At 43.1% G+C, this 27,591-nt stretch overlaps 1 protein-coding gene across 1 annotated transcript in view; it reads right to left on the minus strand.

The window, feature by feature from the left end:
- Window positions 1-27,591, minus strand: part of GOPC (golgi associated PDZ and coiled-coil motif containing) — a gene marked incomplete in the record, with an annotated part of 978,680 nt that overhangs the window by 183,745 nt on the left and 767,344 nt on the right. The window contains 1 exon segment of the mRNA XM_044074291.1: window positions 14,877-15,057. Coding sequence (XP_043930226.1) covers window positions 14,877-15,057 — 181 coding nt within the window.

Below are 27,591 nucleotides of genomic sequence, written 5' to 3' on the forward strand. Positions count from 1 at the left end.
TTGTCAGCTTGCTTTTGTTGTCCCTTGTAGTAGGCAGTCGTCCAGGTATGGGTAAATTTGAATTCCCTGTAGTCTGCAATGGCGATTACTGATGCCAGGCATTTTGTGAATACTCTGGGCAGTAGATAAGCCAAAGGGCAAGGCTGAGAATTGATAGTGCTCTGATCCTGCAAGAAATCTGAGGTATCTTCTGCAGATTGGTTGAATGGGGACGTGCAGGTATGCCTCCTTGAGATCTAGAGTTACCAGCCAACACTCCTTGCCCAGCATGGGAAGAAGTTGCTGTAGGGTCAGCATTTTGAATTTTGGGACAATGATGTATGTATTTAAGGTGGACAGGTCGAGAATTGGTCTCCAACTTTTTCCTTTCTTGGAACTAGGAATAGTCTGGAGTAGAACCCTTTCCTTGCTCTGCTGTTGGCACTCTTTCCACAGCTCTCATGTTTGCTAACTCCATTATCTGTTGTAGAGCCTCTGTTTTTTTATTTGGAGGTAGATTTGGCATTCCTCTTTTGACTGGTAAAGTGTGGAAGTGGAACGTAGCCTTGATCTATGGTTTGTAAAATCCACTTGTCTTTTGTTATGTAGTGCCAGTTCTTTGAAAATAAGGTTAACTTTCCGCCTAAAGGAGCTGCTATTTGTTCCCTGGTAGGCGGATTTAGGGTTAAGTCACTGTGGTTGTGTTGATGTAGTGGCAGTGGTTGTGTCTGTGCCTCTGTTGTTACCTTGCCACTGTCGTCCTCTGTAGGCACCTCCTCTGGATTGGTTTCTGCCTCTGGAGCGTCTGTTCCTGCCCCTTTGAGATCTTGTGGAGTCAGGAAAGGACCAATTTTTGGCAGGCCAGTTCCTGCTAAACCTTGGGGGTTGAACCTGCAAGAAATCTTTAACTGTTTGGACAGATTTTGCCTTTTCTTCCATTTTCTTCATAACCTGCTGGGCAGGTGTACCAAACAAACTTGTCTTATCCATAGGAGCATCTAGCAACTTAGCTTTAACATGATCCGGTAAAGCTTGCTCCTTTAGCCATGCATGCCTTCTTATCACTGTGCCAGTCATGGCTGATCCTAATGAAGCCTCCAGTGCATCATAGCCACATTTTAAGGAATGGTTACTAACCTGTTGTATGTTATTTACCATTTCTAATACATATTTCTTATCAAGAGATTCATCAGTGGTTAGCTTTTTAGTTAATTGATCAAGCATAAACTCTTGGTATTGTATCATGTGAAACTGACAGTTTAACGCTCTAGCTGAGAGAGTAGCTGAAGTGTAGACCTTTTTACCCCATCTGTCTAATGACCTTGCTTCCCTTTCAGAAGGAATAGGGTTTTTAGCTATGGTCATGCTACTGCCTTGGGACCCTGGGATATAGTTTCGGGTCTGCAAGTGGGGCCTTGTAAAGGTGGTGATGAGTATCTGGCACCCTGTAAAATCTGTCTGGTTTGGCAGGGCTGGGGTAAAGAATCTGGAGCAGACATCATTGAAAGCATCATCCACCACAGAGAACAGGAGGTATAGCTAAGGGCCTGTGCTGTGGAAGGTGCAGAAAGGTCCTAAGTCTTTTCTGGAGTCTGAAAAATCCTGTTGCTGCCATTGGAACTGCTCTCATGGCATGTAAGCATGTAGAGTTTCCCCAAAGGAGAATTCTTCTGGTGGGGAAGCAGCTGGAATGGATTCTTCAGCATCAGAATCTTGAGAATTGGAGAAAGGAGCCTCTGGCTGGTCAGTTATGTCTGATTCATCAGCAGAATCATCAGAGGACACTGGCTCAGGGGGCTCTGCCCTAGGTCTCTTCTCTGGGGGCTGAAGAGGCCCTGTCTGGGTGAGATTGAGATCCTCTAATTAATGAAATTAAATCTTGTGCCAAAGTAAGCATTTGAGAACTAGAAGAGGGCCTGGTAGTGGGGGGTTTAACAGGCACTGTTTTAGTAGTCTTGGCTGCTTTAGCCCTGGCGAAGGCCTTAATGGACATGGCTGCTGGAGGCCTAGCTGCACCACGTGCTGGGGTAGAGACATCCAAGGGAATGGTGTCTGATAAATCAGTGGCAACCACCGTAGTGGATAAAATTTCTGAGGCCGATTCAAGAGTGGTAGCAGGGGCCTCAGTTGTAGAGAGAGATTCAGCTGTACTTTGAGCAGTTTTCTCGGTTTCGGCGAAACCGAGACACTCTTGCTTAATCATGGTTTCGGCGAAACCGCGGACTGTCGGTCTTTATCTTTCGTTTTTGGCAGATTGGGAAGTCGGAGGATCCGGCGGCATAATGTACGCAAAATCAGAACCGAAAAACTGTTCTGCAAACTCCGACCGGCGTTAGGTCGGTTGAAAGAAGCACAGGCCGAACAGGCTGCTACGTCGTGGGCTGGGCCTAAACAAGGCAGACAATGAGTGGAAATCTTTATGAGGTATTTGTTTCCCACAGGTTAAACAATTATTAACTTTTTCTGACATCGGCTGAGGCAAGAAAGAAGTCTTGATAGTATTCGGTAGAAGTAATCTCTGGATCCGACCGACCGGCACTTGCGAACAGCTTCTGCTAAGAAAGACGGAGGAAAATGGCGTCGGCTGATGCCTTTATACCCGAAGACCAACAGAGATGACGTTGGGTGAAGTGCGACATCAGCCGAAGCCGGACCCGGACTTTGGAATCCGGCCGACTGAAGGGCTGCCTGACGACAGGACAACCCAGTTGTTATGACTGCAGACGCATCCATGAAGGACATCCATGGTTGCCTGAACCAGAAGGGAGTCACCACAATGACCTTGGGGGATTCCCTCTGAATCTTCAGAAGTAGCCTAGATATTCGTGTAAAAGAGTGGAAAAGCATACAAGAAAATTCCTGTCCATGGAAAAGAAAAGAAATAAAGAAAAGAAAAAAAAGAAAATTAATTTGTCTTCCAAGGCCTTCTTCATGGATTTCTGGAACAGAATCTTGCCAGTTGATTGTTCAGAGAGGAGGCAAAGATCTCTACTTGAGGAACTCTGTACAGATGGATCAAATCCTGGAAGACCCCCAATCTAGTTTCCATTCATGAGGGTCTGCCTTAGTCCTGCTCAGCTTGTCTGCCACACAATTTTGCTCTAATGGAATACAGGATGAAGTGATATCCCAAGCTAACATAGCTAGTCTGCAAAGGCGGTATGACCTGGATCCTCCTTGCTTGTGATGTACCATATGACTGTGGTATCATCTGTAACCACTTAAACAGGTTTTGGGGACCAAATATAATTCAGAGAGTTGACAACCTTGATCAGGGTAAACATCTCCTTGATGTTTATGTGCCTGCAAATGTCCTTGGTGTCCCACACCCCCATGCACTTTTATCCCTCTTGAAACTGCTCCCCAAGTAAAGTCAGAAATGTCTGTCATGACGGACTGCTTTGGAGCAGGAAGAGAGAAGGGGAATCCTGGACTTAAGGATATCTATTGCCTCTATCAAAGGACTTCTCTTTGGATAAATCCCAGCACTTGGATTTGAAAAGATAAAGGATGTTGACGCTGGGACCAAAGAGATTTCAGATACCACTGTATCTTTCTCATGTGGAGTCTTGCCAAGGCTAGCGTGAGAATCACAGATGCCATGAGACCAAAAATCCTGAGGTATTCCCTCTCAGTGACTGAAGACTGAGTGAAAACCCTTAGAAATAGATCTAGATAAAGATCTGTTTTTTTTTTCCCTGTGGAATAAAAGCTCTTTGAACTGAGGTGTTGACATCTTAGGAACATAATCCTGTGTGGAGGAGTCAATAAAGACTTTTGAATGATCCTTGAAATCTCACCTTGTGTAAGAGATCTGTCAACCAAGAGAGATTCCTGGCACTTTGTAAAAGACTCTGTAGGGATAAGCAAGTCATCTAAATATGGAAAAATATGGATCCCCTAAGAGAAGGAAACCAGTCTGGTGGACCCCTGCCATAAACAGGTTATACAACAGAAGGAGGAAACTAGTTCAGAAAAAAAGCAAATCCCAATAAGGAAAGACATCCCTGATCAGTATCAGTAAGAAACTAAGGTCCCTCATAAAATCATCCAAGGCTAACTTTGAAAGAAAAATAGCCAAGGATTCGAAAGATAACCACAAAGCCTTCTTTAGCTATGTCAAGAATCTAAGCGGCAACTCGCAGATATGCTCTGAGCTAGTGCAAAACAGCACAAAATATACTGAACCTACTGATATTGCCAACATCCTGGCAGATAGATTCAGTGCAAACTTCACCTCCCAAAGAGCCCACAACAATACAGGAAAAGTGTAGTGTCCCGGAAATCACAGAAGCACAGGTGAAAACAGCCCTTTCAAAAGCCAAAAACACAGCATCAGTCGGGCCAGATGGTGTCCCAGGCTGCGTCTTGCACGAACTACAGAACAAACTAACCCCCCCACCTGAACACGCTGCTCAACCTCAGCCTCTCCACAGGCTACGTGCCCATAGAATGGTGCACAGTAACAGTTATTCCACTCCACAAAGGAGGGGCCACAACTGACCCTGGTAACTATCGCCCCATAAGCCTGACTAGCCTGGTCTGCAAGGCTATGGAGTGCATCATCATGGAACTCATTAACAAAGACATTGGGAATCTCCAAACACTTGACACGACCCAGTTTGGGTTTGTTAAGGGCAGATCATGCCTACTAAACCTGGTTGACTTCTTTGAGACAGTCACCAAGGCCACAGACGAGGGAAAGGTGGTTCACACAGCCTACCTTGATCTCGCCAAGGCGTTCGACACAATTCCTCACTTGGGTATTATAGAAAAACTCACCAGCCTGAACATAAAGCCCTACATCACAAGATGGGTTGCCAACTGGCTTACAGACAGAACTCACATGGTAAGAATAGCGGGCTCCAGGTCCAACTCTACACCAGTCACAAGTGGTGTCCCGCAAGGCTCGGTTCTGGGACCCCTACTGTTCGGCATATATTTCTCAGAAGTACAGGCAAACGCAGGAGGACTATGGCTAACCAGGTTCGCCGATGACTGTAAACTGGGAGCCATAACTGACTCTCCGGCTGACATGGACATCCTTCAAAAAGGCCTTACTGAGACAGACACCTGGTGTCAAAGTCATGGCCTCAAGCTAAATGCCAAAAAATGCATAGTCATCCCGTTTGGGAAAAACAAAATGCCCACAAATTACCACATAGGTGGCAGCCCCCTTAATACAGAAGAGGTAATAAGAGATCTGGGGACCCAGGTAGATAGTAATCTCTACTTTGACAATCATATTGCCAAAGTACTTAGAAAATCCTTCCATGTGGCCCATCTAATTACTAAGGGGTTCGCATCTAGAAATAAAGAGGTTATAGTGCTCCTCTACTCGTCACTCATCAGACCCATCATAGAGTACAATGCCCCATTTGGTATGTACCTCACAAGACACTTCCAACAGCTGGAAAGACCACAAAAGCACCTCATTAAGAGGATTACTGGTCCCAAGCATATGTCCTATGCAGTCCGACTGAAAAAACTCCAGCTGTACTCAGTGGCATATCGCTTACTCAGAGGTGATCTCAGCCTGACTTACAAGGCCATGCCCAACTCAGAATTGATGGACATGCTTCAACTAAAGAAATCCGAGTCACTGCGAGCCACATGCTCTAGTGAGCTAAACCTCGCCACAACAATAAATAGAATATGCTGGAGGGATAGATTCCTATCACAGAGACTCTCCATCCTTTGGAACAAAATTCCTAACTACATTAGGCAGAGCCCCTCACTAACACTCTTCAAGAGAAGACTTGACGAGTGGATGCGTAACAGAAAATACACCCCTGGGATCACTTCATTGGCTCTGCTTGACAGAGGCTTAGTTAATTAATCAATGGGGTGGCGAAAGCCGACACATTCTGGCTAGGCTTAAAAATGCCCTTGGGCAGATAGCCTAGTACCTACCTACGAACTTATACCCTGTAACATGCAATGAGTTATAACTGGAGCTAGACACTCTGTGAGCAGTCTTGGCACAGTGTATGGTCCAAAGGGTAAGGCACAGAAATAATAATTTGATACAGACATACAAAACCCTAATTAATGTCTGAAAGCAGGATAAATAGGGATGTGACAATAAGCATATTTTAAGTCTAGTGTCGCCAGGAAACTTGAAAGAGGAAGTAGTAACAGGTTGTGAAGTGACACCATTTTGAATTTGAGCACCATCACAAACAGGTTTGGGAAAGACAGATCCACAACTGGTCTCCAATAATTTTCTTTCTTTGACACTAGGAGCATCCTTGAATAAAAAGCCTTCCCCACCTGGGAAGGAGGAAATGGTTCTATCGTTCCTTGCGACGGACAGCATGTGATGAAAAACTGGTCAAAACAGAAAAATCTTACCTGCAGAATGAGGAATGACACACTAAAAATGAGGAATTTTCTCCCACTGCCATTTGTAACCTTGAATAACTTTGGAACGGATTTATCTGAAACTATCTGTTGCCAAGGTTCACAAGGTCTTTTGAATAGCCATTCACACTTTTTGGATTGTTCTTGGTTTTGGAAGGTTTGATTATTCTGTTTTTTTTTTTTTTTTTTTTTGCCAAAATTGGATGAGAAGATAGAAAATCCTTTGGAAAATTTGGAAAAGGAGGGCTGAAAAATAAGAGATTCCATGTATGAGCTTGCCCTTTTCATCACACTTTTATCACCTCTTTAGTAGAGAGGCGAAATGCTAAATCTCTATACAAGGGAGAATTTAAAATCTCATTTTTACCATAATCTGGGTGGTTATCCGAATGCAGCTATGCAAACCTCCCCAAAAGAGTACAGTGCCCATAGCCCAGGAAGAAGTACCAACAGTGTCAAACACATACACACTGTAAACAATGACTAGTGACCTGTGCAAAAGCAGACTTTTCCTCACAAGAAAAAAACTGTAGATAAAACATTCCCCATACTTTCACAATTTGTCAGAACAAACTTTAATATACCAACATGAAAATTCAAAATTCTGAAAATCAAAGTTGTAGACGTATACACTTTTTTCCATAGCTATCAACAATTTTCCCTTCCTTATCAGAAAGAGTAGGATTGGAATTAACTAAGTGCTTTGCAGCAGTGGGATCAACTAAAGATTAAGCTGCTGGGTCAGGTTTGGAAATAGTGTATAAAAATTTAAAAGAGAGGAATTTTACACATCCTACCTGCCTTTTTAGGGACAGTAGGCTGACTATCAGGAAAAAGTACAGTTGTGTACACTTACCATAAATGTAGATGTTCGAGTGTATTCACTGTTGCAGTCATCACAGTTGGGTTATCGGCCTGCAGGTAGCCCTCAGTCGGCCCGAATACCAGAGTCTTGGGAGTTCTGCATCGGATGCTGTCACCTCATCCATGACGTCAGGTCATCAGGGGTATAAAACATGCAGCCGATGCCATTACATCACTTTTTCTTGCCCCAGATGTTAGGAGCCCCCAAAATAGGAAGCAATCAAATGGTGTGGAACACCTCCAGTAAAAAGTAAATACCATTTCCAGAAGATATGGCCAAAAAAAAGAGAATAGGTAGAAAGTATAGAAAGACAAGGGGCTGGAGGGAGGGTAACAAGGACTGCAACAGTGGATACACTCAAACATCTACATTTATGGTAAGTGTACACAACTATACTATGTTCTTCGTGTTTCACTGTTGCAGTCATCACACTTGGGTTGATTCCCAAAGCTGAGGAAGGGTGGAGGCAGTCAAGAAGTAGTAGGGCTGGCTAGCAGGCCTTGTAAGACTGCTGTGGCAAATCCAGTTCTGGATTTGGAAAAGATAGGTAAGTGATAATGCTTGGTGAAGGTGTGTACAGAACACCAGGATGCAGCTTCCGGGATGTCCCTGGTAGGGACTCCCCTGAGAAAAGCTGTAGCGGTTGAGGTAGCATTAGTGGAATGAGGCCTGATCCCCTGTGGGGTAGATTTTCCATGGTGTTTGTAGCAGAAATGGATGCATACTATCAACTTAGAAATGGTTTGTTTCGAAATGGCCTTGCCCTTTGGCCATGTAACAAAGCTGACCAGCAGCTGATCAGATTTTCTGAAAGGTTTAGTCCTGTCAAGGTAGAACCTGAGCTGTCTGTGCACATCCAAGGAGTGCAGGACCCTTTCCCCTTTATTCTGTGGATTAGAAAAAATGGTTGGCAAATGGATGGATTGGTTTAAAGCCACACTGGATACCACCTTGGGCATAAAAGATGGGTTAGTCCTGAGGGAAACCCTGTCTGCATGGAAGATAATGAAGGGTTCCACAGCCATAAGGGCCTGTAACTCAAACTCTTCTTGCTGAACTGATGGCTAGCAGTAAGGCTATTTTCCAAGAGAGGAATTTTAACTCTGCTGTAGCAGCAGGCTCAAAAAGGGGAAGCGTAAACTTCTCTAGTACAAAGTTAAGGTCCCAGGCATGAGTGTGAGCTCTCTCTGGGGGTCTTAAATTGTTAGATCCTCTCAGGAACTGTTTGATCAGAGGGTGAGAGAAGAGGGGTGGCTCAGTATTGTAATGAGCTGAGGTGGCAGAGGCATGGATCTCAATTGTTGAGAAGGAGAGGCCCTTGTGGAGCAGCTCTGCTAGATAATCTAGGATTTGAGGCAAGGAGGGCATGGCTGTGTCCTTCCCTTGAGACTGGCTCCAAGAACAGTATCTAGTCCACTTTTCTGAATAGGATTTCCTAGTGCTGGGCCTCCTGGCCTCAAGGATAACATCCAGCACCTGTTTGCTGAGGGTTGCTGGTGATGTATTCAGGGAATAAGCCATGCTGCCAGGTTCAGGATTTGCAGCTGAGGATGCAAAACCTGTCCCTCCTGCTGGGACAACACAGAGGGGGTCTGCTGTAGGAGCCTGAGTGGGACTACTGTCAGACTGCATAGGAGTGGGTACCAGTGCTGGCGTGGCCAGTCTGGTGCAATAAGGATTGTCCTTGGCCTGCCTTGTTTGATCTTGAGGAGTACATTTGGGAAGGAGGGGCAGAGGGGGAAAGGCATAGACTGAGACTTTTTCCCATGTGAAGGATAGGGCATCCACTTTCCAAGCTTGGTTGTGGGGAATTCTGATGCAAAATTTGTTTAGTTAATGGTTTTGGGGGGAAGCAAAGAGGTCCACCTCTGGTGTCTCACACCTGTGTATTAGAAGTTTGAATGAGTTTGGTTCCAGTTTCCACTCGTGTGGGTCCATTAGATTTCTGCTTAAGACATCTGCCAGTGAATTTTGTTTGCCTGGCAGGATTTGAGCTTGCAGGTGCACTTGGTTGCTTAAGGCTGTGTTTCATAGTGTCATGGCTAACCTGCAGAGTGGGTAGGAGTGAGTTCCCCCCTGCTTATGTACCACATAACTGTGGTGTTGTCTGTCTTTATCAGGAGTTGTCCAGGCAGGATAAGGTATTTGAATGCTGTCAGTGCATTCTGTACAGCTAACATTTCTTTTTGATTGATATGCAGGTGAATTTGTCCTGGGCTCCATTTGCCTGCCATTTGAGCCCCCCCATGCATAGTCTGATGAGTCTGTTGTCAGAGTTTGGACGGCGGGGGGGTTGTGAGAAAGGGAGTCCCTTGTTGTGGTTGCAAGCCTCTGCCCACCAAAGGAACGATATGAATCACTGCTTCCAGGTCCTGGAAATGTTGACACCAGAGACTTTTCAAGTACCACTGGAGTTTCCTTATATGCAGTCTTGCATATGGAATCAGTAGAATACATGAGGCCATGAACCCTAGGGCTTGCAGTATTTTTCTTGCAGATAGCTGGGTTTGGGTGGCTGGTAGTTTGAAATAAGCTGTCAAATAAACCTGCTTTTCTGGAGTGAGGAATGCCATCTGGGAAGTTGTGTTCAAGCTTGCTCCCAGGAATACAATCTTTTGGCTGGGTACCATATGTGATTTCTTTTCGTTGATGGTATACCCCAGAGATGTTAGGAGTCTCTTTACATACATCAGGTGCTGAAGTAGCAATTCCTGACTGTCCTCCTGAATCAGGCAATTGTCCAAGTATGGGTAAATTTGAAAATTTCTCTGCCTGCAGTAAGCAATGGCTAGAGCCAGGCACTTTGTAAATACCTTAGGCATAGTAGATAAGCCAAAAGGAAGTGCAGAGAACCGATAGTGCATAGAGCCTGCCCTGAAACATAGATATTTCCTGCAAGATTCTTGTATGGGGATGTGCAGATAAGCATCTTTTAAGTCTAGGGTGACTAGCCAGGAGTCCTTGGCTAGCATACGAGGAGCTGCTGGAGTGTAAGCATTTTGAATTTTGGTACCACCAGGAAGGTGTTTAGGGTTGACAGATCCAGAATAGGGCGCCAAGAGTTCTCTTTCCTGGGCACCAGGAACAGCCTGGAGTAGAAACCCTGTCCCCTCTGCTCTGTTGGCACAGGTTGAATAGCCCTGAAACTGAGAAGAGAAAGTACTTGCTTTTGAGCCTCCGTCCACTGGTTTGAAGGAAGGTCTGGCAATCCGCTTGGGGTTGGCAGAGAGTGGAAATAGAATCTGTATCCCTGGGATACAATGTTTAAGACCCATCAGTCCTGGGTAATATATTCCCATTTTTTTGCATGCAGGGCAAGTTTTCCTCCTAGGGGTGCAAGTACTTGGGCATGGCTGGGAAGGGTTAAGGACAAGTCACTGTGAACTTTTTCCATAAGGGGGTGGCTAACCACTCCCAGGTTTTTGAGGAGGGAGCACTCCATTTGTTTAGATCTGTGCATACCCTGAGACTGTAGTCTCTGTGGTCTGTTGCCCCTGGGTTTGGGCTGAGAAGGTCTGGAAGGGACTGGAAAGGACCAATTTTTTGAAGGCCAATGCCTACTGAATCTAGGTGGCTGTACCTGTAAGAAATCTTTAACAGTTTGCATGGATTTAGATTTTTCTTCCATCTTTTTAAGAACTTCTTCTGCTTTAGAGCCAAACAAACAGTCTTGGTTTAATGGAGCATCAAGTAATTTTGCATTGACATGGTATGGCAAGATTTGTTCCTTCAGCCAAGCATGCCTTCTCAGAATAGACCCAGTGACAGCAGCCCTGCAAGATGCTTCTAAGGAATCAAAACCACACTGCAAAGTATGTTTACCAACTTGTTTTGAAGACTGCATTAAGTCTTGTAAGTCCTTATTTTCTGCACAATCAGGAATCAACAAAATGTTTTGTTTAATTAGATCAATAATATGCTGCTGGTACTTCAACATGTGAAACTGGCAATTTAAAGCCCTGATAGCAAGAGTTCCAGGGGTATATACCTTCTTACCCCATCTGTCTAGAGCCCTAGAATCCCTGTCTGAAGGGATAGGGTTTTTGGCCGTAGAAGCCTTAATAGCTTTAGGTCCCTGGGAAATGGTCTCTGGATCCACAGTGGGATTTTTAAAGAGAAATTTGTGAGAGTCAGGCACTCTGTAGTATCTGTCAGGCTTTCTAGGAGCAGGTGGTAAAGTATCAGGGGTAAGGCTGGACTCCATAAAGACATCTACAATATCCAGGATAGGAGGAATAGCTAGAGGCCTATGCTGAGGCAAGTTTAAAAATTCCCTGAGTCTCTTTTTGGACTGTGGATAGTCCTGGCATTCCCAGCGGAAATTCTCTCTTAGGGTATGCAAGGTTTCAGCGAAAGAAAGGTCCTCTGGTGGGGAGGCTGAGGGAATTGACTCCTCTGCATCTGAGTCCTCATAGGTAGATAAGGGTAAGTCCTGGTAATCACAGGGATCATAGTCATCAGAGTCATGGTCTGAAGAATCTGAAGGAAAATCAATTTTTTGTCTTTTAGAGGGGGAAGACTGGCTTCCCCTAATTAAAGTAATAAGGTCTTCAGCCATTCTAAGCATTTGTTTCTGTGACATGGGAGCTTGAGAATGTGCTTTGGTCATCGGTTTTCTAGGTGTAGTGCGAACTCTGGGCCCGAGACATTCGGTAGACTTAGTCATTAACGAAGTGGTCGGTTTAATACGAACATCGGAAGGTCTGAATACACCCTCAGAAGCTGGTGCCTGCACAGCACTCTGGACCCATCCAAGGTAGAGACATCTGCAGGTTCCATAGTCGAAGAAGCATCTCGTGGCATACCAGACTCTGAATGGGTCTCAGTAGATGCCTGCAAATCTGTAGAAGCGAATAACAGGGGCTGCGAAAGCTTCTCACTGAGTACTGGCGGACTAGTGACTAACTTAACGGAAGAGTCACTGGCAGTTTTAGACCTATGCGGTCTGTCTCTGTCTTTATCTTTGCGTTTTTTCGGAAGGTCGGTAGTCGGATGGCTTACCGATGTCATTTTGGAATATGGAGAACGAGAGCGAAAGAATTTAGAGACAAAAATAGCCCGACAACGAATAGTTCGGGCGTTGAACAAGGCACAAAACTGACAGTGAGGGACGTTGTGGTCTGAGCCCACACAGGTGACGCAGTAAGAATGAAAATCTCTGTGAGGTATTTGCTTTCCACAGGCAAGACAATTGTTAACTTTTTCTGACATCGGTTAGAGCAAGAAAAAAAGGATCGCCAACGGGGTACTTAGCTTTAGAAGACTTCAGGTTTGAAACTCAAAAAACGAAATTTCAGGTAGCTGCCGACCGGCACTTGCAAACTGCTTCTGCTTTGGGCTCCTGCACGGCAAGAAAAGCTGGTGTAATGGCATCGGCTGCATGTTTTATACCCCTGACGTCATGGATGAGGCAACAGCATCAGACACAGAAATCCCAAGACTCTGGTATTCGGGCCAACTGAGGGCTACCTGCAGGCAGATAATCCAAGTGTGATGACTGCAACAGTGAAACACGAAGAACATCTGCAGGCAGTAACACGTACATCCTCTAAAATAGACAGAAGAGAAGAAATGGGTGTAGGCACTGGTAAATCCTTCAGTAAAAACTCCTAGTACTTTCCTAGGGACTGAGAAACCTCAGTGTTTTCCCACTGAAAACACTGGCCTATTCTAGGAATAGTCTCAGAGAAAGAGAAAGAGAAACCCCTACAAAAGGAATCAGAAAGTGAGCTCTCCGCAGAGTCTGAATTCGAAATCTGAGAATAAAACCATATATCCATCCCTGCATCTTCCTGTTTAGGTTCAGAATTTTGAATGGCTTCAGGAAAAGAAGAATCCCTCTTTCTTTTACCAGAAACTACTTTACAAGAAGGATCAACTGCTTGAATTAAACCCGGAGTCACATCCAGTAAATTAGAGGCCAGGGGATAGGAGGGCGGGATGGTTGCAGACAAAAGAAAGTTGTTGGGGTAGGGGGTAAACAGTCCCGGATGAAAACCAAATAAGGTAATGGCTGACCTGCACCCCTGAATGGTGAGAGGAAGGGAAACTCCGGGTGACTAAGTGACTGGCGGAGGAACCTCCTGGGCGCCTGTCCATCAGGATGTGTTGATGTGGGATGTCAGGATGGTGAGTACGCATCTTTGAGGTTCATGGAGCACATCCGAGGAAGAGAGGAGAGATTGTGCAGAGTTGCAGAATTTCCATTGAGGGACTGCCCAGGAGATTCAGAGAGAAGAGGGTCTAGTGGTTCCCTTTCTTCTTTGGCACTAAAACTAAAGAACCTGGGTGGGACCTGATCGATGGGGGCTGGGGGCGGGCTGGATTGCTCTTTTCTTTAGCAGATGGCCAATTTCTGCCCTCGGCCTCCCGTTGACGGCGGTGGTCTGGGACTTCAACTTTGGAAAGTGAAAGAAAAGGGATGCGGTATCCTACTGTTATCCAAAGAAAATTGAAGAGGAGTAGATACGTTTGTTTTTTGTTTCTTTTTCACAGAAAAATGGGTCCAGCTGTGTTACTAATGGCAACAGCAGGTTCCCCAAGGACAGGACAGCATTCAGACGCAACAGATTAAACTTCTCCTAATGGCAACAGCAGGTTCCCCAAGGACAGGACAGCATTCAGACGCAACAGATTAAACTTCTCCTGTTCCCTCTCCCAGGACCGACAAGAGTAGCTTCTCCCTTGCTCACTGCTGCAGAGGAGATGGCTAACTCCCAGTCCATAGTAGCTGTAGGTTCTACACCAGAGGGACCTGGTATAAAAGATGAGTGGTCTGAAGCATAAAGAATGGCCACAGCAGAGTCACCCACCTGCAGCTGATGCAAACTTTTAGCCTACTGTGGTGGCAAAGGCTACTTGCTTATGTTTTTCTTTTGGTGGATGGAAGAAGGACCAACTGTGGGGCCAGTAGTCTGTTCCATGGTCAAGGAAAATGTTGCCTCTTTCCCGAGGAAGACTGCAGTAATTGCCAGTAAACACTATCAGTCCACAAACGTTACTATTTTGAATGGAAAGCACAGTAAAAAGCACTTTAAAACACTATGCCATCCCCATAAAAGTAAAATAAACACAATTTCTCCTCAGAAAAAATATTTTCAGTTACTTTACACCATTTTTAAACAGAAAAAAATGATCATTCTATTTAAAAGTATGTTACAGTCTCAAGAGAGTGTGTTAAACACAATGCATCTAGTTTTAAAATAACTTAAATAACTTTCCCCTTAGAGAAAAGTAATAAAACATCAACAAAATTAAGAAAGTGAAAGGCTTTTCCACCAAAGGAAACTTAATTCCCCAGCAAAGGAAAGCACAAGTCAACCGTTGATCCTCGAAAGCCTCAGAGGAGCATACTCTTCAGCTGCAGTAAATCTCTGAAGGGCTTTGCACCCAAACTTGTCTTTTAGTCAGCTCAGCCCATAGCTGCCTAACAGTTTGGTGCATGGAAGGTGCCTTGAAGCTTTGGCAGAATGCTGGCTATTATACCCTTAACAGGATGTAACCCAAATAGCTAAGGTTACTATAGCAGTGATAAATATGATGAACATCACAGATGATGAGGAATGGTCAACTTAAGACTACTACTAAGATATTAAGTGTTTTAGTTATAAGCAGTTTATAAAGCAGAACAGTTTATTAAAAGAAAAAAAATTGTCAGTTTGTTTCTAACCTTGCAATGGCCTAGCATCTCTACTTGCATCCTTTCCACTTGTAGTAGTATTTGCACCCTCCTCCAGTTCATCAAGGTAAAGTCTGTAACGGTGGCCAGTCTCATCTTCGTACTCCACATTCTCATCATCTGAATCCACTTCAGGAGCAACATACACCACTTCAAACTCTATTTCTCCTCTCTGGGAAATACAGAAAAATATATTTTAGGTACAAATGTCAAACCTCCCACAGGATGTTAAACAGCAAATGAACTGCAAACCAGAAAAAGTCCAATCATGTTTTCAATGCAAAGTTAAAAGTCACATGGGAACAACAGGGTCAGGAAACATCCTAGGTTGTATTTTCTAGTGACATAAAAATGCTGTTAGATGTAGTTGTCATAAAAGCAGAGAGAGAGATTCCTACAGCAGCGTAACACTTAATTCTTAATTACCAACATCAGCCTTTTTTTTTTTTTTTTTTTTTTTAGAATAAATACATTTCTCCCTAGCACAAATGCTGTCTGTTCTACAACAGTAAGCAATAGTCATTAGAAGGCACCTGGCATTCTGCTACTTTGTCATCCTCTGTCATTAACCTGAGAACATTTAGCAAATAATTAAATTACTCCAACACTGTGAACAACAACATTAGCTATAATAAAGTTATTTAATTCTTGAACACTCAAAGAAGCATGCTGTTATGGCTGGTGGGTATATGCCACTATGAAAGCCTTCCCCTCAAAGGCTTACTGTTATGGTGGGCACTTTATACAACTGCACATTGCAAACATTTCACACAAGTGTAGAATCTCATTTTGACAAGAACACTTTCAAAAGTATAACAGCAGCAAAATCCCAGACAGTACATTATCCCTGACAAGAGAGATCTGGGCCAAGGTCACAAATTACTGGACAGCTTGCAATCCATTTCTTATGAATCATCTTGGAATAAGTGCTTCTTAATGAGAGAAGGAACAGAGGGACTTTATTTCCTAGAATAAAGGGACTTTATTTCCTAGAATTCCTAGAGACTAGCAATCACTAAAAAGTCTGATAACTGTTTCTTAGGAGCCAGTTTGTGATTAGTATTACTGTTTTACTCCTAGTGAGAGGAGGAGCAAAATGTCATAGACTCCTGACTGTCTGCCTGGGCAGTATGAGTGGTAATTTCCTACTTGGTTTGTTTGCCATTTTAGTTTAACCTACTTCAATGTTGATTCTGAATTGCTGTGTTGAGCTGTTGAATACTTTAGCCAAGGCATCTAACTGTATACAACAAGCCTACAGACCCCTGGCAACCTCACCAAAGAGCCTGTGACCCACTTCTAAGAAAGCAACTTGGGATTAGTGCTACTACAGCGTTTCTGCTAAGAGAAGGAGCAAAAAGACATTAATTCCTTATTGTGTGAAGCTGTGGTGAGACCAGCACTAGTAATAGCCTGTGAAGTCCCCACTCTGGGCCAGTAATCAAGGAGCCTGAATCCTCACCACTAATACTGGAGAGGGACATTCACTTGGAATACAAATGGATACACTCAGTATTTCCAGATGCAGATATCTCTGCATCAAGCACAATTTCCCTTAACAGCACACAGAGAACACAGTCAGTCCGTGGTCTGGATTTCTTTATGTCTGTCTACATCCAGGACCCCAATAAGGCTCCCCACTGGCACAGCCGTGGAGCTGAGTCCTTAGCTAGGGTTCCAAACCAAGTCCTCCCACACCATCTCTGTGAAACCAATGCTTTGTGTCCCTGCTGCAAGCAGCTGACACACACACACACACACACACACACACACACACACACACACACACACACACACACACACCTGAGAAAGGCTGGCACAGACTCCCCACTTTCCAACTTTGCCCAGACTATAAGGTAGATTTACTGCCACCAGTCAGTTACTATCAGGCTCTTAAAAGGTTATCCAATTACAGTGAGTGAAATTAATATTAATACAAATGGTAATGTTGACCAAACAACAAGGCTTTCAGGAGTGGCCAGAATTATCACCAAATACATATATGCAAATACTGTCAAAACTTAAACATTTTCTAAAAGGACCAGCCACAATGAGAAGTTTAAATATATTTAATAATAAATAAAAGAACATGAAAATATTAAACACCTATTTGTAGTAAACACCAAAGTTTCAGTCACAGGAAATATTAAAATAACACAGATGAACAGAGTCACACAGTTACAGAAAAACAGTACTTAACTAATCTCACTATACTTTTCGGACTAATCTAAAGAGTTCATAGGTTCTGTGATGACCCACCACTGCCAACCAATATGAAAAGTGGATATCCCACCTCTGGGACAGTAATCAAGGAGCCCAAATCCTCACCACTGGCACCTATGGTGTGATGTTCACTGGGAAGATATTGCAGTACAGCAGTGGCAAACCCTGCTCGGGATCTGGAATATAGAGGCAAATTATAATGGTAGAATGAGGTCTTATGTTCTGTGGAATTGGTTTTCCATTTTCCTATCCATTTGGAGATTGTCTGTTTGGAAATAGCTTTTCCTTCCTTCCTGTTGCATAGGCTACAAAAAGTTGGTCAGTCTTTCTGCTATTTTTGTTCTGTCCAATCTGTTTTGTGGGTTGGGAAAGAAGGTAGGTAGGTGGATTGCCTGGTTTAAAGACACTCTGGATACCACCTTGGGCATAAATGTAGGATTAGTCCTCATGGACACTCTATCTTGGTGGAAGATTAGGAAGGGTTGTACTGCCATTAAGGCCTGAAGTTCTGAAACCCTCCTTGCTGAAGTAATTGCTAGTAGGAAAGCAGTTTTCCATGACAGGTGTTGTAGGTCTGCTGTTGCTGCTGGTTCAAAGGGTGATAGTGTCAACTTTTCTAGCACAAAGTTTAAATCCCAAGCTGGTAATGGTGGTTTCCTTGGAGGTTTTACATTCTTGATTCCTCTGAGGACAGGTGGATCAAAGCTGTATTCTGCTGAAATAGCTGATGCATGTATCTTGATGGAGGAGTAGGACAGGCCTGAATGAAGAAGTTCGCCAGATACTCCAGAATGTTAGGCATATCTATGTTTGACACATCTTTTCCTCTTTCTGTACTCCAAATGACAAACCTTTTCCATTTTCCAGCATAGTTTCAAGAATAATGTCTGTAACTCTTTGGGAAAGTTCTGGATTAGCTGCTGCTATGTGATGTTCCATGCAGTCAGTTGCAGCGCTTTAGGTTTGGATGTATGATGCTGTAGTTGTTCTGAGTTAACATCAAAGGCATCAGGACATATTGTTCCGAGACATGCTCTTCAGTAGTGGGTACCAGTGTTGTCTTGGCCAGTTTGCTTGATTTTAGTAGTACCTTGTGTATCAAAGGAAGAGGTGGGAATGCATATGCTGTTAGGCCTTTCCAGTTGAAGGAGAGTGAGTCCACTTTCCATGCTAGTGGGTGGAATGTCCTTGTGCAGAATTTTTGAGCTGGTGATTGAGAGGTGATGCGTACCACATGACTGTGGTGTTGTGATTGATGTGCAGGTGAAGTTGATCCTGTGTCCGCCTGTTGTGATGGTCTGGCTTGGTTGACATCTGCAAATGCCTGAGCCCACCATAGGAACTCCTGTTTTAAGCATGGAATTAGTGGGATTTCTGTTTCTAGACTGTGTCTGTGTTGGGACCATAAATTATGTAGTCTGGCAAATGGGACCAAGATTATGCATGATGCCATCAGAACTTTTCTTGCTGTTAACTTGTTCAGTTTAGTCAGGAATGCCATTTGTTGTACTGTGTCCCTTGTTTGGGATGGTATCAGCCTTGACTTTTGTAAATTGACTGTGTATCCCAGTCCTTGTAGCAAGTAAATGACCCTTTGTAAATCTGATCCTGCAAGAAATCTGAGGTATCTTCTGCAGATTGGTCAACTTTTTCCTTTCTTGGAACTAGGAATAGTCTGGAATAGAACCCCTTTCCTTGTTCTGCTGTTGGCACTCTTTCCACAGCTCTCATGTTTGCTAACGACTGGTAAAGTGTGGAAGTGATCTATGGTTTGTAAAATCCACTTGTCTTTTGTTATGCAGTGCCAGTTCTTTGAAAATAAAGTTAACTTTTGTGCTGATGTAGTGGCAGTGGCTGTGTCTGTGCCTCTGTTGTTACCTCTGGATTGGTTTCCCAGTTCCTGCTAAACCTTGGGGTTGAACCTGCAAGAAATCTTTAACAGTTTGAACAGATTTTGCCTTCTCTTCCATTTTCTTCATAACCTGCTGGGCAGGTGTACCAAACAAACTTGTCTTGTCCATAGGAGCATCTAGCAACTTAGCTTTAACATGATCCGTACCTCCAGTGCATCATAGCCACATTTTAAGGAATGGTTGCTAACCTGTTGTATGTTATTTACCATCTCTAATACATATTTCTTATCAAGAGATTCATCAGTGGTTAGTTTTTAGTTAACTGATCAAGCATAAACTCTTGGTATTGTATCATGTGAAACTGACAGTTTAAAGCTCTAGCTGAGAGAGTAGCTGAAGTGTAGACCTTTTACCCCATCTGTCTAATGACCTTGCTGAAGGAATAGGAAGGTGGTGATGAGTATCTGGCACCCTGTAAAATCTGTCTGGTTTGGCAGGGGCTGGGGTAAAGAATCTGGAGCGGAGCAAACATCATTGAAAGCATCATCCACAGAACAGGAGGTATAGCTAAGGGCCTGTGCTGTGGGAGGTGCAGAAAGGTCCTAAGTCTTTTCTGGAGTCTGAAAATCCTGTTGCTGCCATTGGAACTGTTCTCGCATGGCATGCAAGGTTTCCCAAAGGAGAATTCTTCTGGTGGGGAAGCAGCTGGAATGGATTCTTCAGCATCAGAATCTTCAAATCAGTTATGTCTGATTCATCAGCAGAATCATCAGAAGACACTGGCTCAGGGCTCTGCCTAAGTCTCTTCTCTGGGGGCTGAGCCGCCCTGTCTGGGTGAGATTGAGATCCTCTAATTAAAGAAATTAAATCTTCTGCCAAAGAAAGCATTTGAGAACTAGAAGAGGCCCTGGATGTGGGGGGTTTAACAGGCACTGTTTTAGTAGTCTTGGCTGCTTTAGCCCTGGCGAAGGCCTTAATGGACATGGCTGCTGGAGGCCTAGCAGCACCACGTGCTGGGGTAGAGACATCCAAGGGGATGGTGTCTGATAAGTCAACCACAAAATTTCTGAGGTCGATTCAAGAGTTGTAGCAGGGGCCTCAGTTGTAAGAATAGGTTCAGCTGTACTTTGATCAGTTTTCTTGTCGGTCTTTATCTTTGCGTTTTGGTAGATTGGGTAGTCGGAGGATCCCTGTTCTGCAAACTCCGACTGGAAAGAGGTACAGGCGAACAGGCTGCCTGGGCCTAAACAAGGCAGACAGTAAGAGTGGAAATGGTTAAACAATTGTTAACTTTTTCTGACATCGGCTGAGGCAAGAAAGAGTCCCAGCTTTAGAAGTCTGAAGTAATCTCTGGATCCGACCGACCGACCGGCGAACAGCTTCTGCGCAAGAAAGACAGAGGAAAATGGCGTCGCTGATGCTTATAAAGACCAACAGAGATGACGTCGGGTGGAGGCGACATCAGCGAAGCGGACCCGGACTTTGCCGACTGCAGGGCTGCCTGACGACAGGACAACCCACTTGTTATGACTGCAGATGCATCCATGAAGGACATCAAGTACACATACAGTATTTCCAGATGTTGCTCTCTGCATCAAGTGCAGTTTCCCTTAAGAGCACACAGGGAACACAGCCAGTCTGGGGCTGGCTCCTCTCTCTTTCTCCAGATCCCCCAAATAAGACTCCCCACTGGCACAGCTATAGAGTTGAGTTGGTAGCCAGGGTTCCAAACCAAGTCCTCCAACACTCTTTTTGTCCAACCAGTGCTTTGTGTCCTTGCCCAAGTAGCTGACACACATACTCTTACTAGCTATGCCTCCTTTTGCCCAGACTTTAAGGTAGTTTTCACTGCCACCAGAAACCCTCCCCACCTACTTTAAGGCCCTTAACAAAGGGTTCCATTTTTAATACAAATGGAAGTTTGACGAAGAGCAAGGCTATTAGGAGTGGCCCACACACAGTGACACCAAATAAATATGCAAGTACTATCAAACCTTAAACATTTCTACAAAGATCAGCCAAAATGAAAGATTTAAATATATGCAATAATAAATAATAAAATAACAAGAAAATACTAAGTATATATTCACAGTGACATAAGAGTTCAAAATCACAGGAAATAAAACAACACTGAAGGACAGTCTCAAACAAAGAAAAACAATATGTAAACTAAGCTTCACTATATTCCTGACTGAATCTAAGAGAATGACTATTGTCTAATAACCTAGATAATAGAGTAAGGCAGATGATGTGGTGAATGGTTCTTCTTGTTGTCAAGTCCAAGAGAGAATACAGAATACTCTGTCTCACTAAGAGATTTCTCAAAATAATATCTAAAATGTTACTGCTCGGATAGCTTGCAGAATTACATCATTTTTGTCATCTGACTTCTAGTTCCCATGCAACCCCCCCCCCCCCCCATGCTGGCAGTTGGCCGTATTTAGCACCTTCCCTTAAAAATACACACATAAGGGGTTTTGCTCAGATGTGTTGAGCTTCTGGATGTTGTAAAACAACTAAACACTTCCACTCTTCCTGAGTGGCAATTAGTTCACCCCAAAGACAATACAGAAAGCTGCCTAGTATAGACTTTGTGCTCTGTCTGACTTGAAACATGTGAGATAGCATCTTTATGGCCTAGCCTATAAAGTGATTTAATTTCAGATATTTTTCTAAAGTTTGCTGTTCTAAGGTTAACCCTCTAGTTTTCTCTATTAAAACATAGACATTTAAACAGTTACAACAGTGCATGCACATTTCTGTTCTCTCCAGCAAGATGCACTGTGCAAACACAAGCACTTTACAAATCCCCTTTCAACACAATCATCTGTACAATTCAGTTTAATATACACATGACATACAGTTCTAATGCATTTATAACACAGGCATCTTGTATAAGTTAGTTTGATATTCACAAACGACATATAATTATTTACAAAATTCCAGCTAGCTGTGCTGGCAGTACCTCCTTTCATCACAGGTTCATAGGTTAGTACTAGGCTAACTGCTCTTGTAGGCCATTTTAAGCCTAGCCAATGACCCCATGTGAGAATCAAACCCTGCACTTTCTGTCTGTAAGGGAAATACCTTAACCAGTATGCCAACCTCACACCACTATTCCCTGGTCACTTACTAAAGCAAGGCAAGATGAAGTAGGTGAGTGGTTTTCCTTCTTTGTCAAGTTCTAAGAACAGACTGCCCAGTCTGACTGAGAAATTTCTAAACATAATATCTAAATATTATTTCAGGGATAGCTTACAGAATGATTTCACATCTGGTCATCTGACTCTGTTTCCCATACTATCACCAACAGTAGAAGCTGACAGGATTTTATCACCTATGTGTTACCATACACACATATATAAGATTTGCTCAGATCTGCTGCAGGTCCCGGAAGCCATAAAAGAATTTCAAACCTTTACCCGTTCAGAGTAGCAATTAGCTCCCTGCGAGAGACAATAAAGAAGGCTTGCTAATACTTGGTTTCCCAAACATTTTGTCTTTGGCTGCAAACAGAATTGAGAGATACCATCTTTATGACCTAAGCCCTATAATTTAATTCTTACTATTTTCAAAGTTTGCTGGAGGTGGATTGTGATTAACCTCTTCATTTCCAGTATCCTTTGTTAAAACATATACATTTTATTCAGTTACAATAATACATGCATATTTTTCTGACCAGCAGGGAACACTATTGGTGCATTTTTAACACAAGCAGCTTTACAAATACATTTTCAACACAAGCAGCTGTACAAATCAATCTGATATTCAAATATATCATTCTTTACTAAATTCCAGCTAACTGTGCTGGCATATGTTACACATTCACTGCCCTACTTCTCCTGGCAGAGCTGGCAATGCCTCACATCGTCACATAGCCATGGATAACAAAAGGCAAATTCTGTTTTTTCTCTTAAGTACTGATAGATTGGTAACCCTCTAATGTTAGGGTATCACCCTAAATACTTCATTCATGATTCTTTATGGTCTACTGTAGTAGTCTCTCTATAAAGTTCACTGCTAAGTATATCAACTGATAGTACAACCTGTGAGAGATGTAAACAGTGAATAAATATAGAGGTGTTCATCTTGCTTTAGTCCACTACTGGTAATCTTCATACTGTCACAGTACCACATCAGTCACAACACACTGCTAGGCCCATACCTTGTGAAGTGGCTGTAAAGAAAATAACTGCCAAAACCTAGAAAATACAGTAAAATATACCAGCCTCTCAGTACACAAGGCAACACTTAGTACTTCTTCACTCACACATTCTGCATCTCCACACAACTCACTGAAGAGTCATCAGGAAAGCAGGCTTAAGCCCATAAGACCCTCTAAGTCTGCTTCTGTGCAAGGAAATCTTTGCTATAAGTGATTCACTAATTAGGTTTACAGGTTTCCACACTCATCAGATTAGAAAATAACAGGGTGACTAAGCTGCGTGTTCAATGCTAGGATCTGTGATGTTACAAAGGCCCTAAAGACCCTCACTCCAGACAAATATGGCCATGATTTATTGGTGCCTAAGGTGCATCATCCAGAGACATGTAGAGACACAAGATGAAACTTACTATGCATGTATTATGGCAGAAAAGACATTGGTCTTGAGTAGTATCTTGCTTTTGCCTAAAATGATGCCTAGATACTAAGACAAGATAAATGGATTTAACAATTCTCTATGTAATTGGTGTCAGTCTAGGATGCAATAATAGACAAGACTTTCTGTTTCATCAGGAATGGCTTATACCTCTCATACCAGGACTTCTGCATACTGGCTAAAGCCTTTGTTGTCACCATAGTGTTCCCCTTTGCTGGGCACACTTCCGTAATAGACTCAAACTGAAATTTGGACAACATCACAGTGGTACTACTCAATGCTAGGAGTCTAAATATAAAGATGCCAAAACATAAGGCTCTCCTGCAAATCAACACACACCCATATCTGTGTAGTTACTGAGACATGGTTCCAAGGCAATGACAGCGCTCCCTCTATACCATGGTTTAGCACCTATCATGATTCCAGACCCTTGAGTAAAGGGGGTAGGGGGTATATGTACTTTTTAGAACACCATTACCTCACATGAAATTATCCAGTACACAAACTTGTAGCTCCTGAAGATCCAAGTCATCCTTACCAAATCCAATTACTACTGCATTACTAGTTACAGATCCCCATCAATGTCCCTCACTGAATGTCTGGAAATTACCTTAACACCACTAAGGAATTAAATATACAACCACATACCTTCCTGCTAGGGAACTTTAATTACCCAAGTATTGGTTGTCACAATTACAGCTTGAAAAATATTTATGCTCAATGTTTCCTAGACTTTGTTAATACTAATGCATTGCAGCAAATTGTAAAACTACCCATTACATGCTCTAACATCCTTCACCTGGTCCTTATCAACCTAACCCCCCACCTGTACCCCACTCCATATCTTTCTCATCCCTGGTTAACGTCTGACCACAAACTGGTCAGCTTCTCTGTTAGGCCTAGTTGTACTACCCCATCAACAAATTAGACCATCTTTAGGGAATTCTCCAAGGCATACCTACTTCAGCTAGTAGAAGAAATATGCAAAATCCCTAACAGTCCCTTACAAGCTGGCCCAAATGAGAGGGCTGCTGCTTTCACCTCTGACTTTTACCAGCACCTAAACAAATGCATAGAAAAGTCAATATACATCTGCCCTAAATATAATGGCAGATTCATAAATAAACCTCTCTGGTGGAACTCTCATAAATAAATTGCATGAGAAAAGAAGGAAAATAATGGAAAGTTACAAGGAATTCTCCTCCTCCTACCTCAAGACCACACTGAAACATACCAGCAAGGAACTTAAGAACACAATTAGAAAATGTACAGCAAAATATGAACTTAAGATTGACAGTGATACCAAAGGAAACTACAAATCTTTCTTTAGCTATGTCACAAATTTAAAAAATAATATCCAACAATGCACTGAACTCATCCATAATAATATCACATGCTCTGATTTCAAGGATACAGCCAATATATCGGCAGACAAATTTAGTGTTAACTACTCCACCTACCCACAATGTTGCCCCTAATATCCCTAAACATTTAGTTTCCATCAAATCACCTGTTTAGTGCTAAAAATAATATTTCCATGGGATCAGGCAACATACTAGGTTGCATTCTCATCAGTGCCAAGTAAGCACTACTATGTGAGCCTCTGCTGAAAACTGTTCACCCTCAGCCTGTCTACAAAGTTTGCTACTCATGCCTAGAGACTAGCTACTGTGACGCCCCTATACAAGGGTGGCCCCCTCTACATACCCAGGCAATTATGGGTTCCCCAGCAGAACTTATTTATGTAGATACAGGCAAATTATCTGAACTAGACTCCACACTGGTTTTGTGAAGGGCAAAGTTACATAGGATGTGGACAGTGGTTACTCTGTGAACACTGCTTATTTTGACTTGGCCAAGGGTTTTAACATCATTTTCCATGCTGGAATCACTAAACAAGGGGTCTTGCATGGCCTAGTTGGACCTTTCCAGTAAACAATCAAATAAATGTACATACATAAATAAAACTTAGACAAACCCCAATGTTGTTCATTGGTTTGCAAACTGGTTATCCAATATATCCCAGGCTGTGAAAGGTGTTGGTACACTCTAGGAATGTAAAACTGTAATAAGTGGTGTGCCACAGAGATCTGTGCTATGCCTTCTCCTGTTTGTCATTTACTTTGCAAACATCCAAACTAATATCCCCAATGTGTGACTGACCACTTCTGATGTTGACTGCAAACTGGGCACCATTATCTGTTCCTCCAATTATACTAAAAAGCTCCAGCATATACCTGGTATATTTCTAAAGTTCAATGCAGAAAAGTGCAGTATAGTAGCATTCTGCAAAAAAGCTGCTTCCACCTCATTTGTTAGAAATGGTATTCCTTTTCAGACACAGATAGGCATACGAGACCTGGGTACTTATGTGGACAACTCTTTCTCATTCAATCATTATGTTAACCACCATAGTCAGGAAATCCTTCTACCTGACCCAGTTAATTACCAAGGTGATATCTTCAAGATCCAAAGAAGTCACCCATCACTGACTGCAGTACTCCATCTGATACGTACAAATCCAAGGATATTCCACCATCTGAAAAGGATTCAAAGCTTTCCAACCAAGAAAATTAAATCCTTCAACTTTCCCAGAAGATTATCATGACTCTCTTTATACTCGGCAGCCTTGAGGTGACCTGTCTCCAGCTGCTCAAACCATGAAAGACCCAATCCTATCTGGCCTCCTATTTCTTCACAAAAACAGTGCCTCTACACACGCACTAGAAAACTAAACCTACACCAAAACTTTAAACAGTACTAGTTGGCGGGATAGCTTCCTAACAGCACATTCACAGTCTATGGAGCAAGTTGCCAATACAGTTCAAACAAAGTACTGCTTTGGCTAACTTTAAGACTGGATGGTCACTCACAAATTTATACCAGGCTTATCATATAAGGTCCTGCTAGATTTGTGAGATAATCAGTATTAAGTACTAGACAAGGGTGGCAAGAAAGTACAGGTGAGTACCTACCATAAATGTAGATGTTCGAGTGTATTCACTGTTGCAGTCATTACACTTGGGTTATCCTGCTGGCAGGCTACCCGCAGTCGGCCTGAATTTCAAAGTCCTGGTCCGGCATTGGTTGCTGTCGCCTCTTCCCTGACGTCAGTGCGCTAGGGGTATAAAAGATGCAGCCGACGCCATTTTCTTCAGTTTTTCTTGCCCCAGATGTCAGGTGCCCTCAAAAAGGTAGGCTAAAAATTCTGCTTATAAAAAGCATGCAGTAACGTAATCATTACCTTAATCTACAAGCAAATACACCACATAGGTTGTATAGGATAGAGAAGTATAGATAAGTCCCAGCAAAGAAAAGGGGGCTGGAGGGAGGGTAACCTGGACTGCAACAGTGAATACACTCGAACATCTACATTTATGGTAGGTACACAACTGTATTATGTTCATTGTGTTTCACTGTTGCAGTCATTACACTTGGATTGAATCCCAAAGCTGAGGTTGGGAGGCTGGGCCTAAATAGAATTAGGAGTGGCTATGAGGTCCTGTAGAACTGCAGTGGCAAAGCCTGCTCTGGATTTAGAGTAAAGAGGTAAGTGGTAGTGCTTTGTAAAAGTGTGCACTGAAGTCCAAGTTGCAGCCTCAAAAATATCCCTGGTTGGTACTCCTCTGAGGAAGGCTGCAGAAGTGGCTGCTACTCTGGTTGAATGTGGCCTAATACTCTTAGGCACTGATTTGCCATGTTGTGAATAGCAGAAACGAATGCAGTGGCCTATCCATTTTGAAATAGTCTGCTTTAAAATAGCCTTTCCTTGTGATCCTGCAGCATATGCCACTAAAAGTTGCTCAGTCTTTCTGAAAGCTTTAGTTTTGTCCAAGTAGAAGCGTAACTGTCTGTGTATGGCCAAAGAATGCAGAAGTCTCTCCCCTTTATTCTGTGAGTTTGGATAAAAGGTAGGCAAATGAATGGTTTGGTTAAGAGCCACACTGGACACTACCTTAGGCATAAATGTTGGGTTTCTCCTTAGAGAAACCCTGTCCGGATGGAAAATAATAAAAGGTTCCACAGCCA

The sequence above is a fragment of the Protopterus annectens genome, chromosome 1.part1, assembly GCF_019279795.1.
Source record: "Protopterus annectens isolate FY-2018-M chromosome 1.part1, PAN1.0, whole genome shotgun sequence".
NCBI classification, from domain to species: Eukaryota; Metazoa; Chordata; order Ceratodontiformes; family Protopteridae; genus Protopterus; species Protopterus annectens.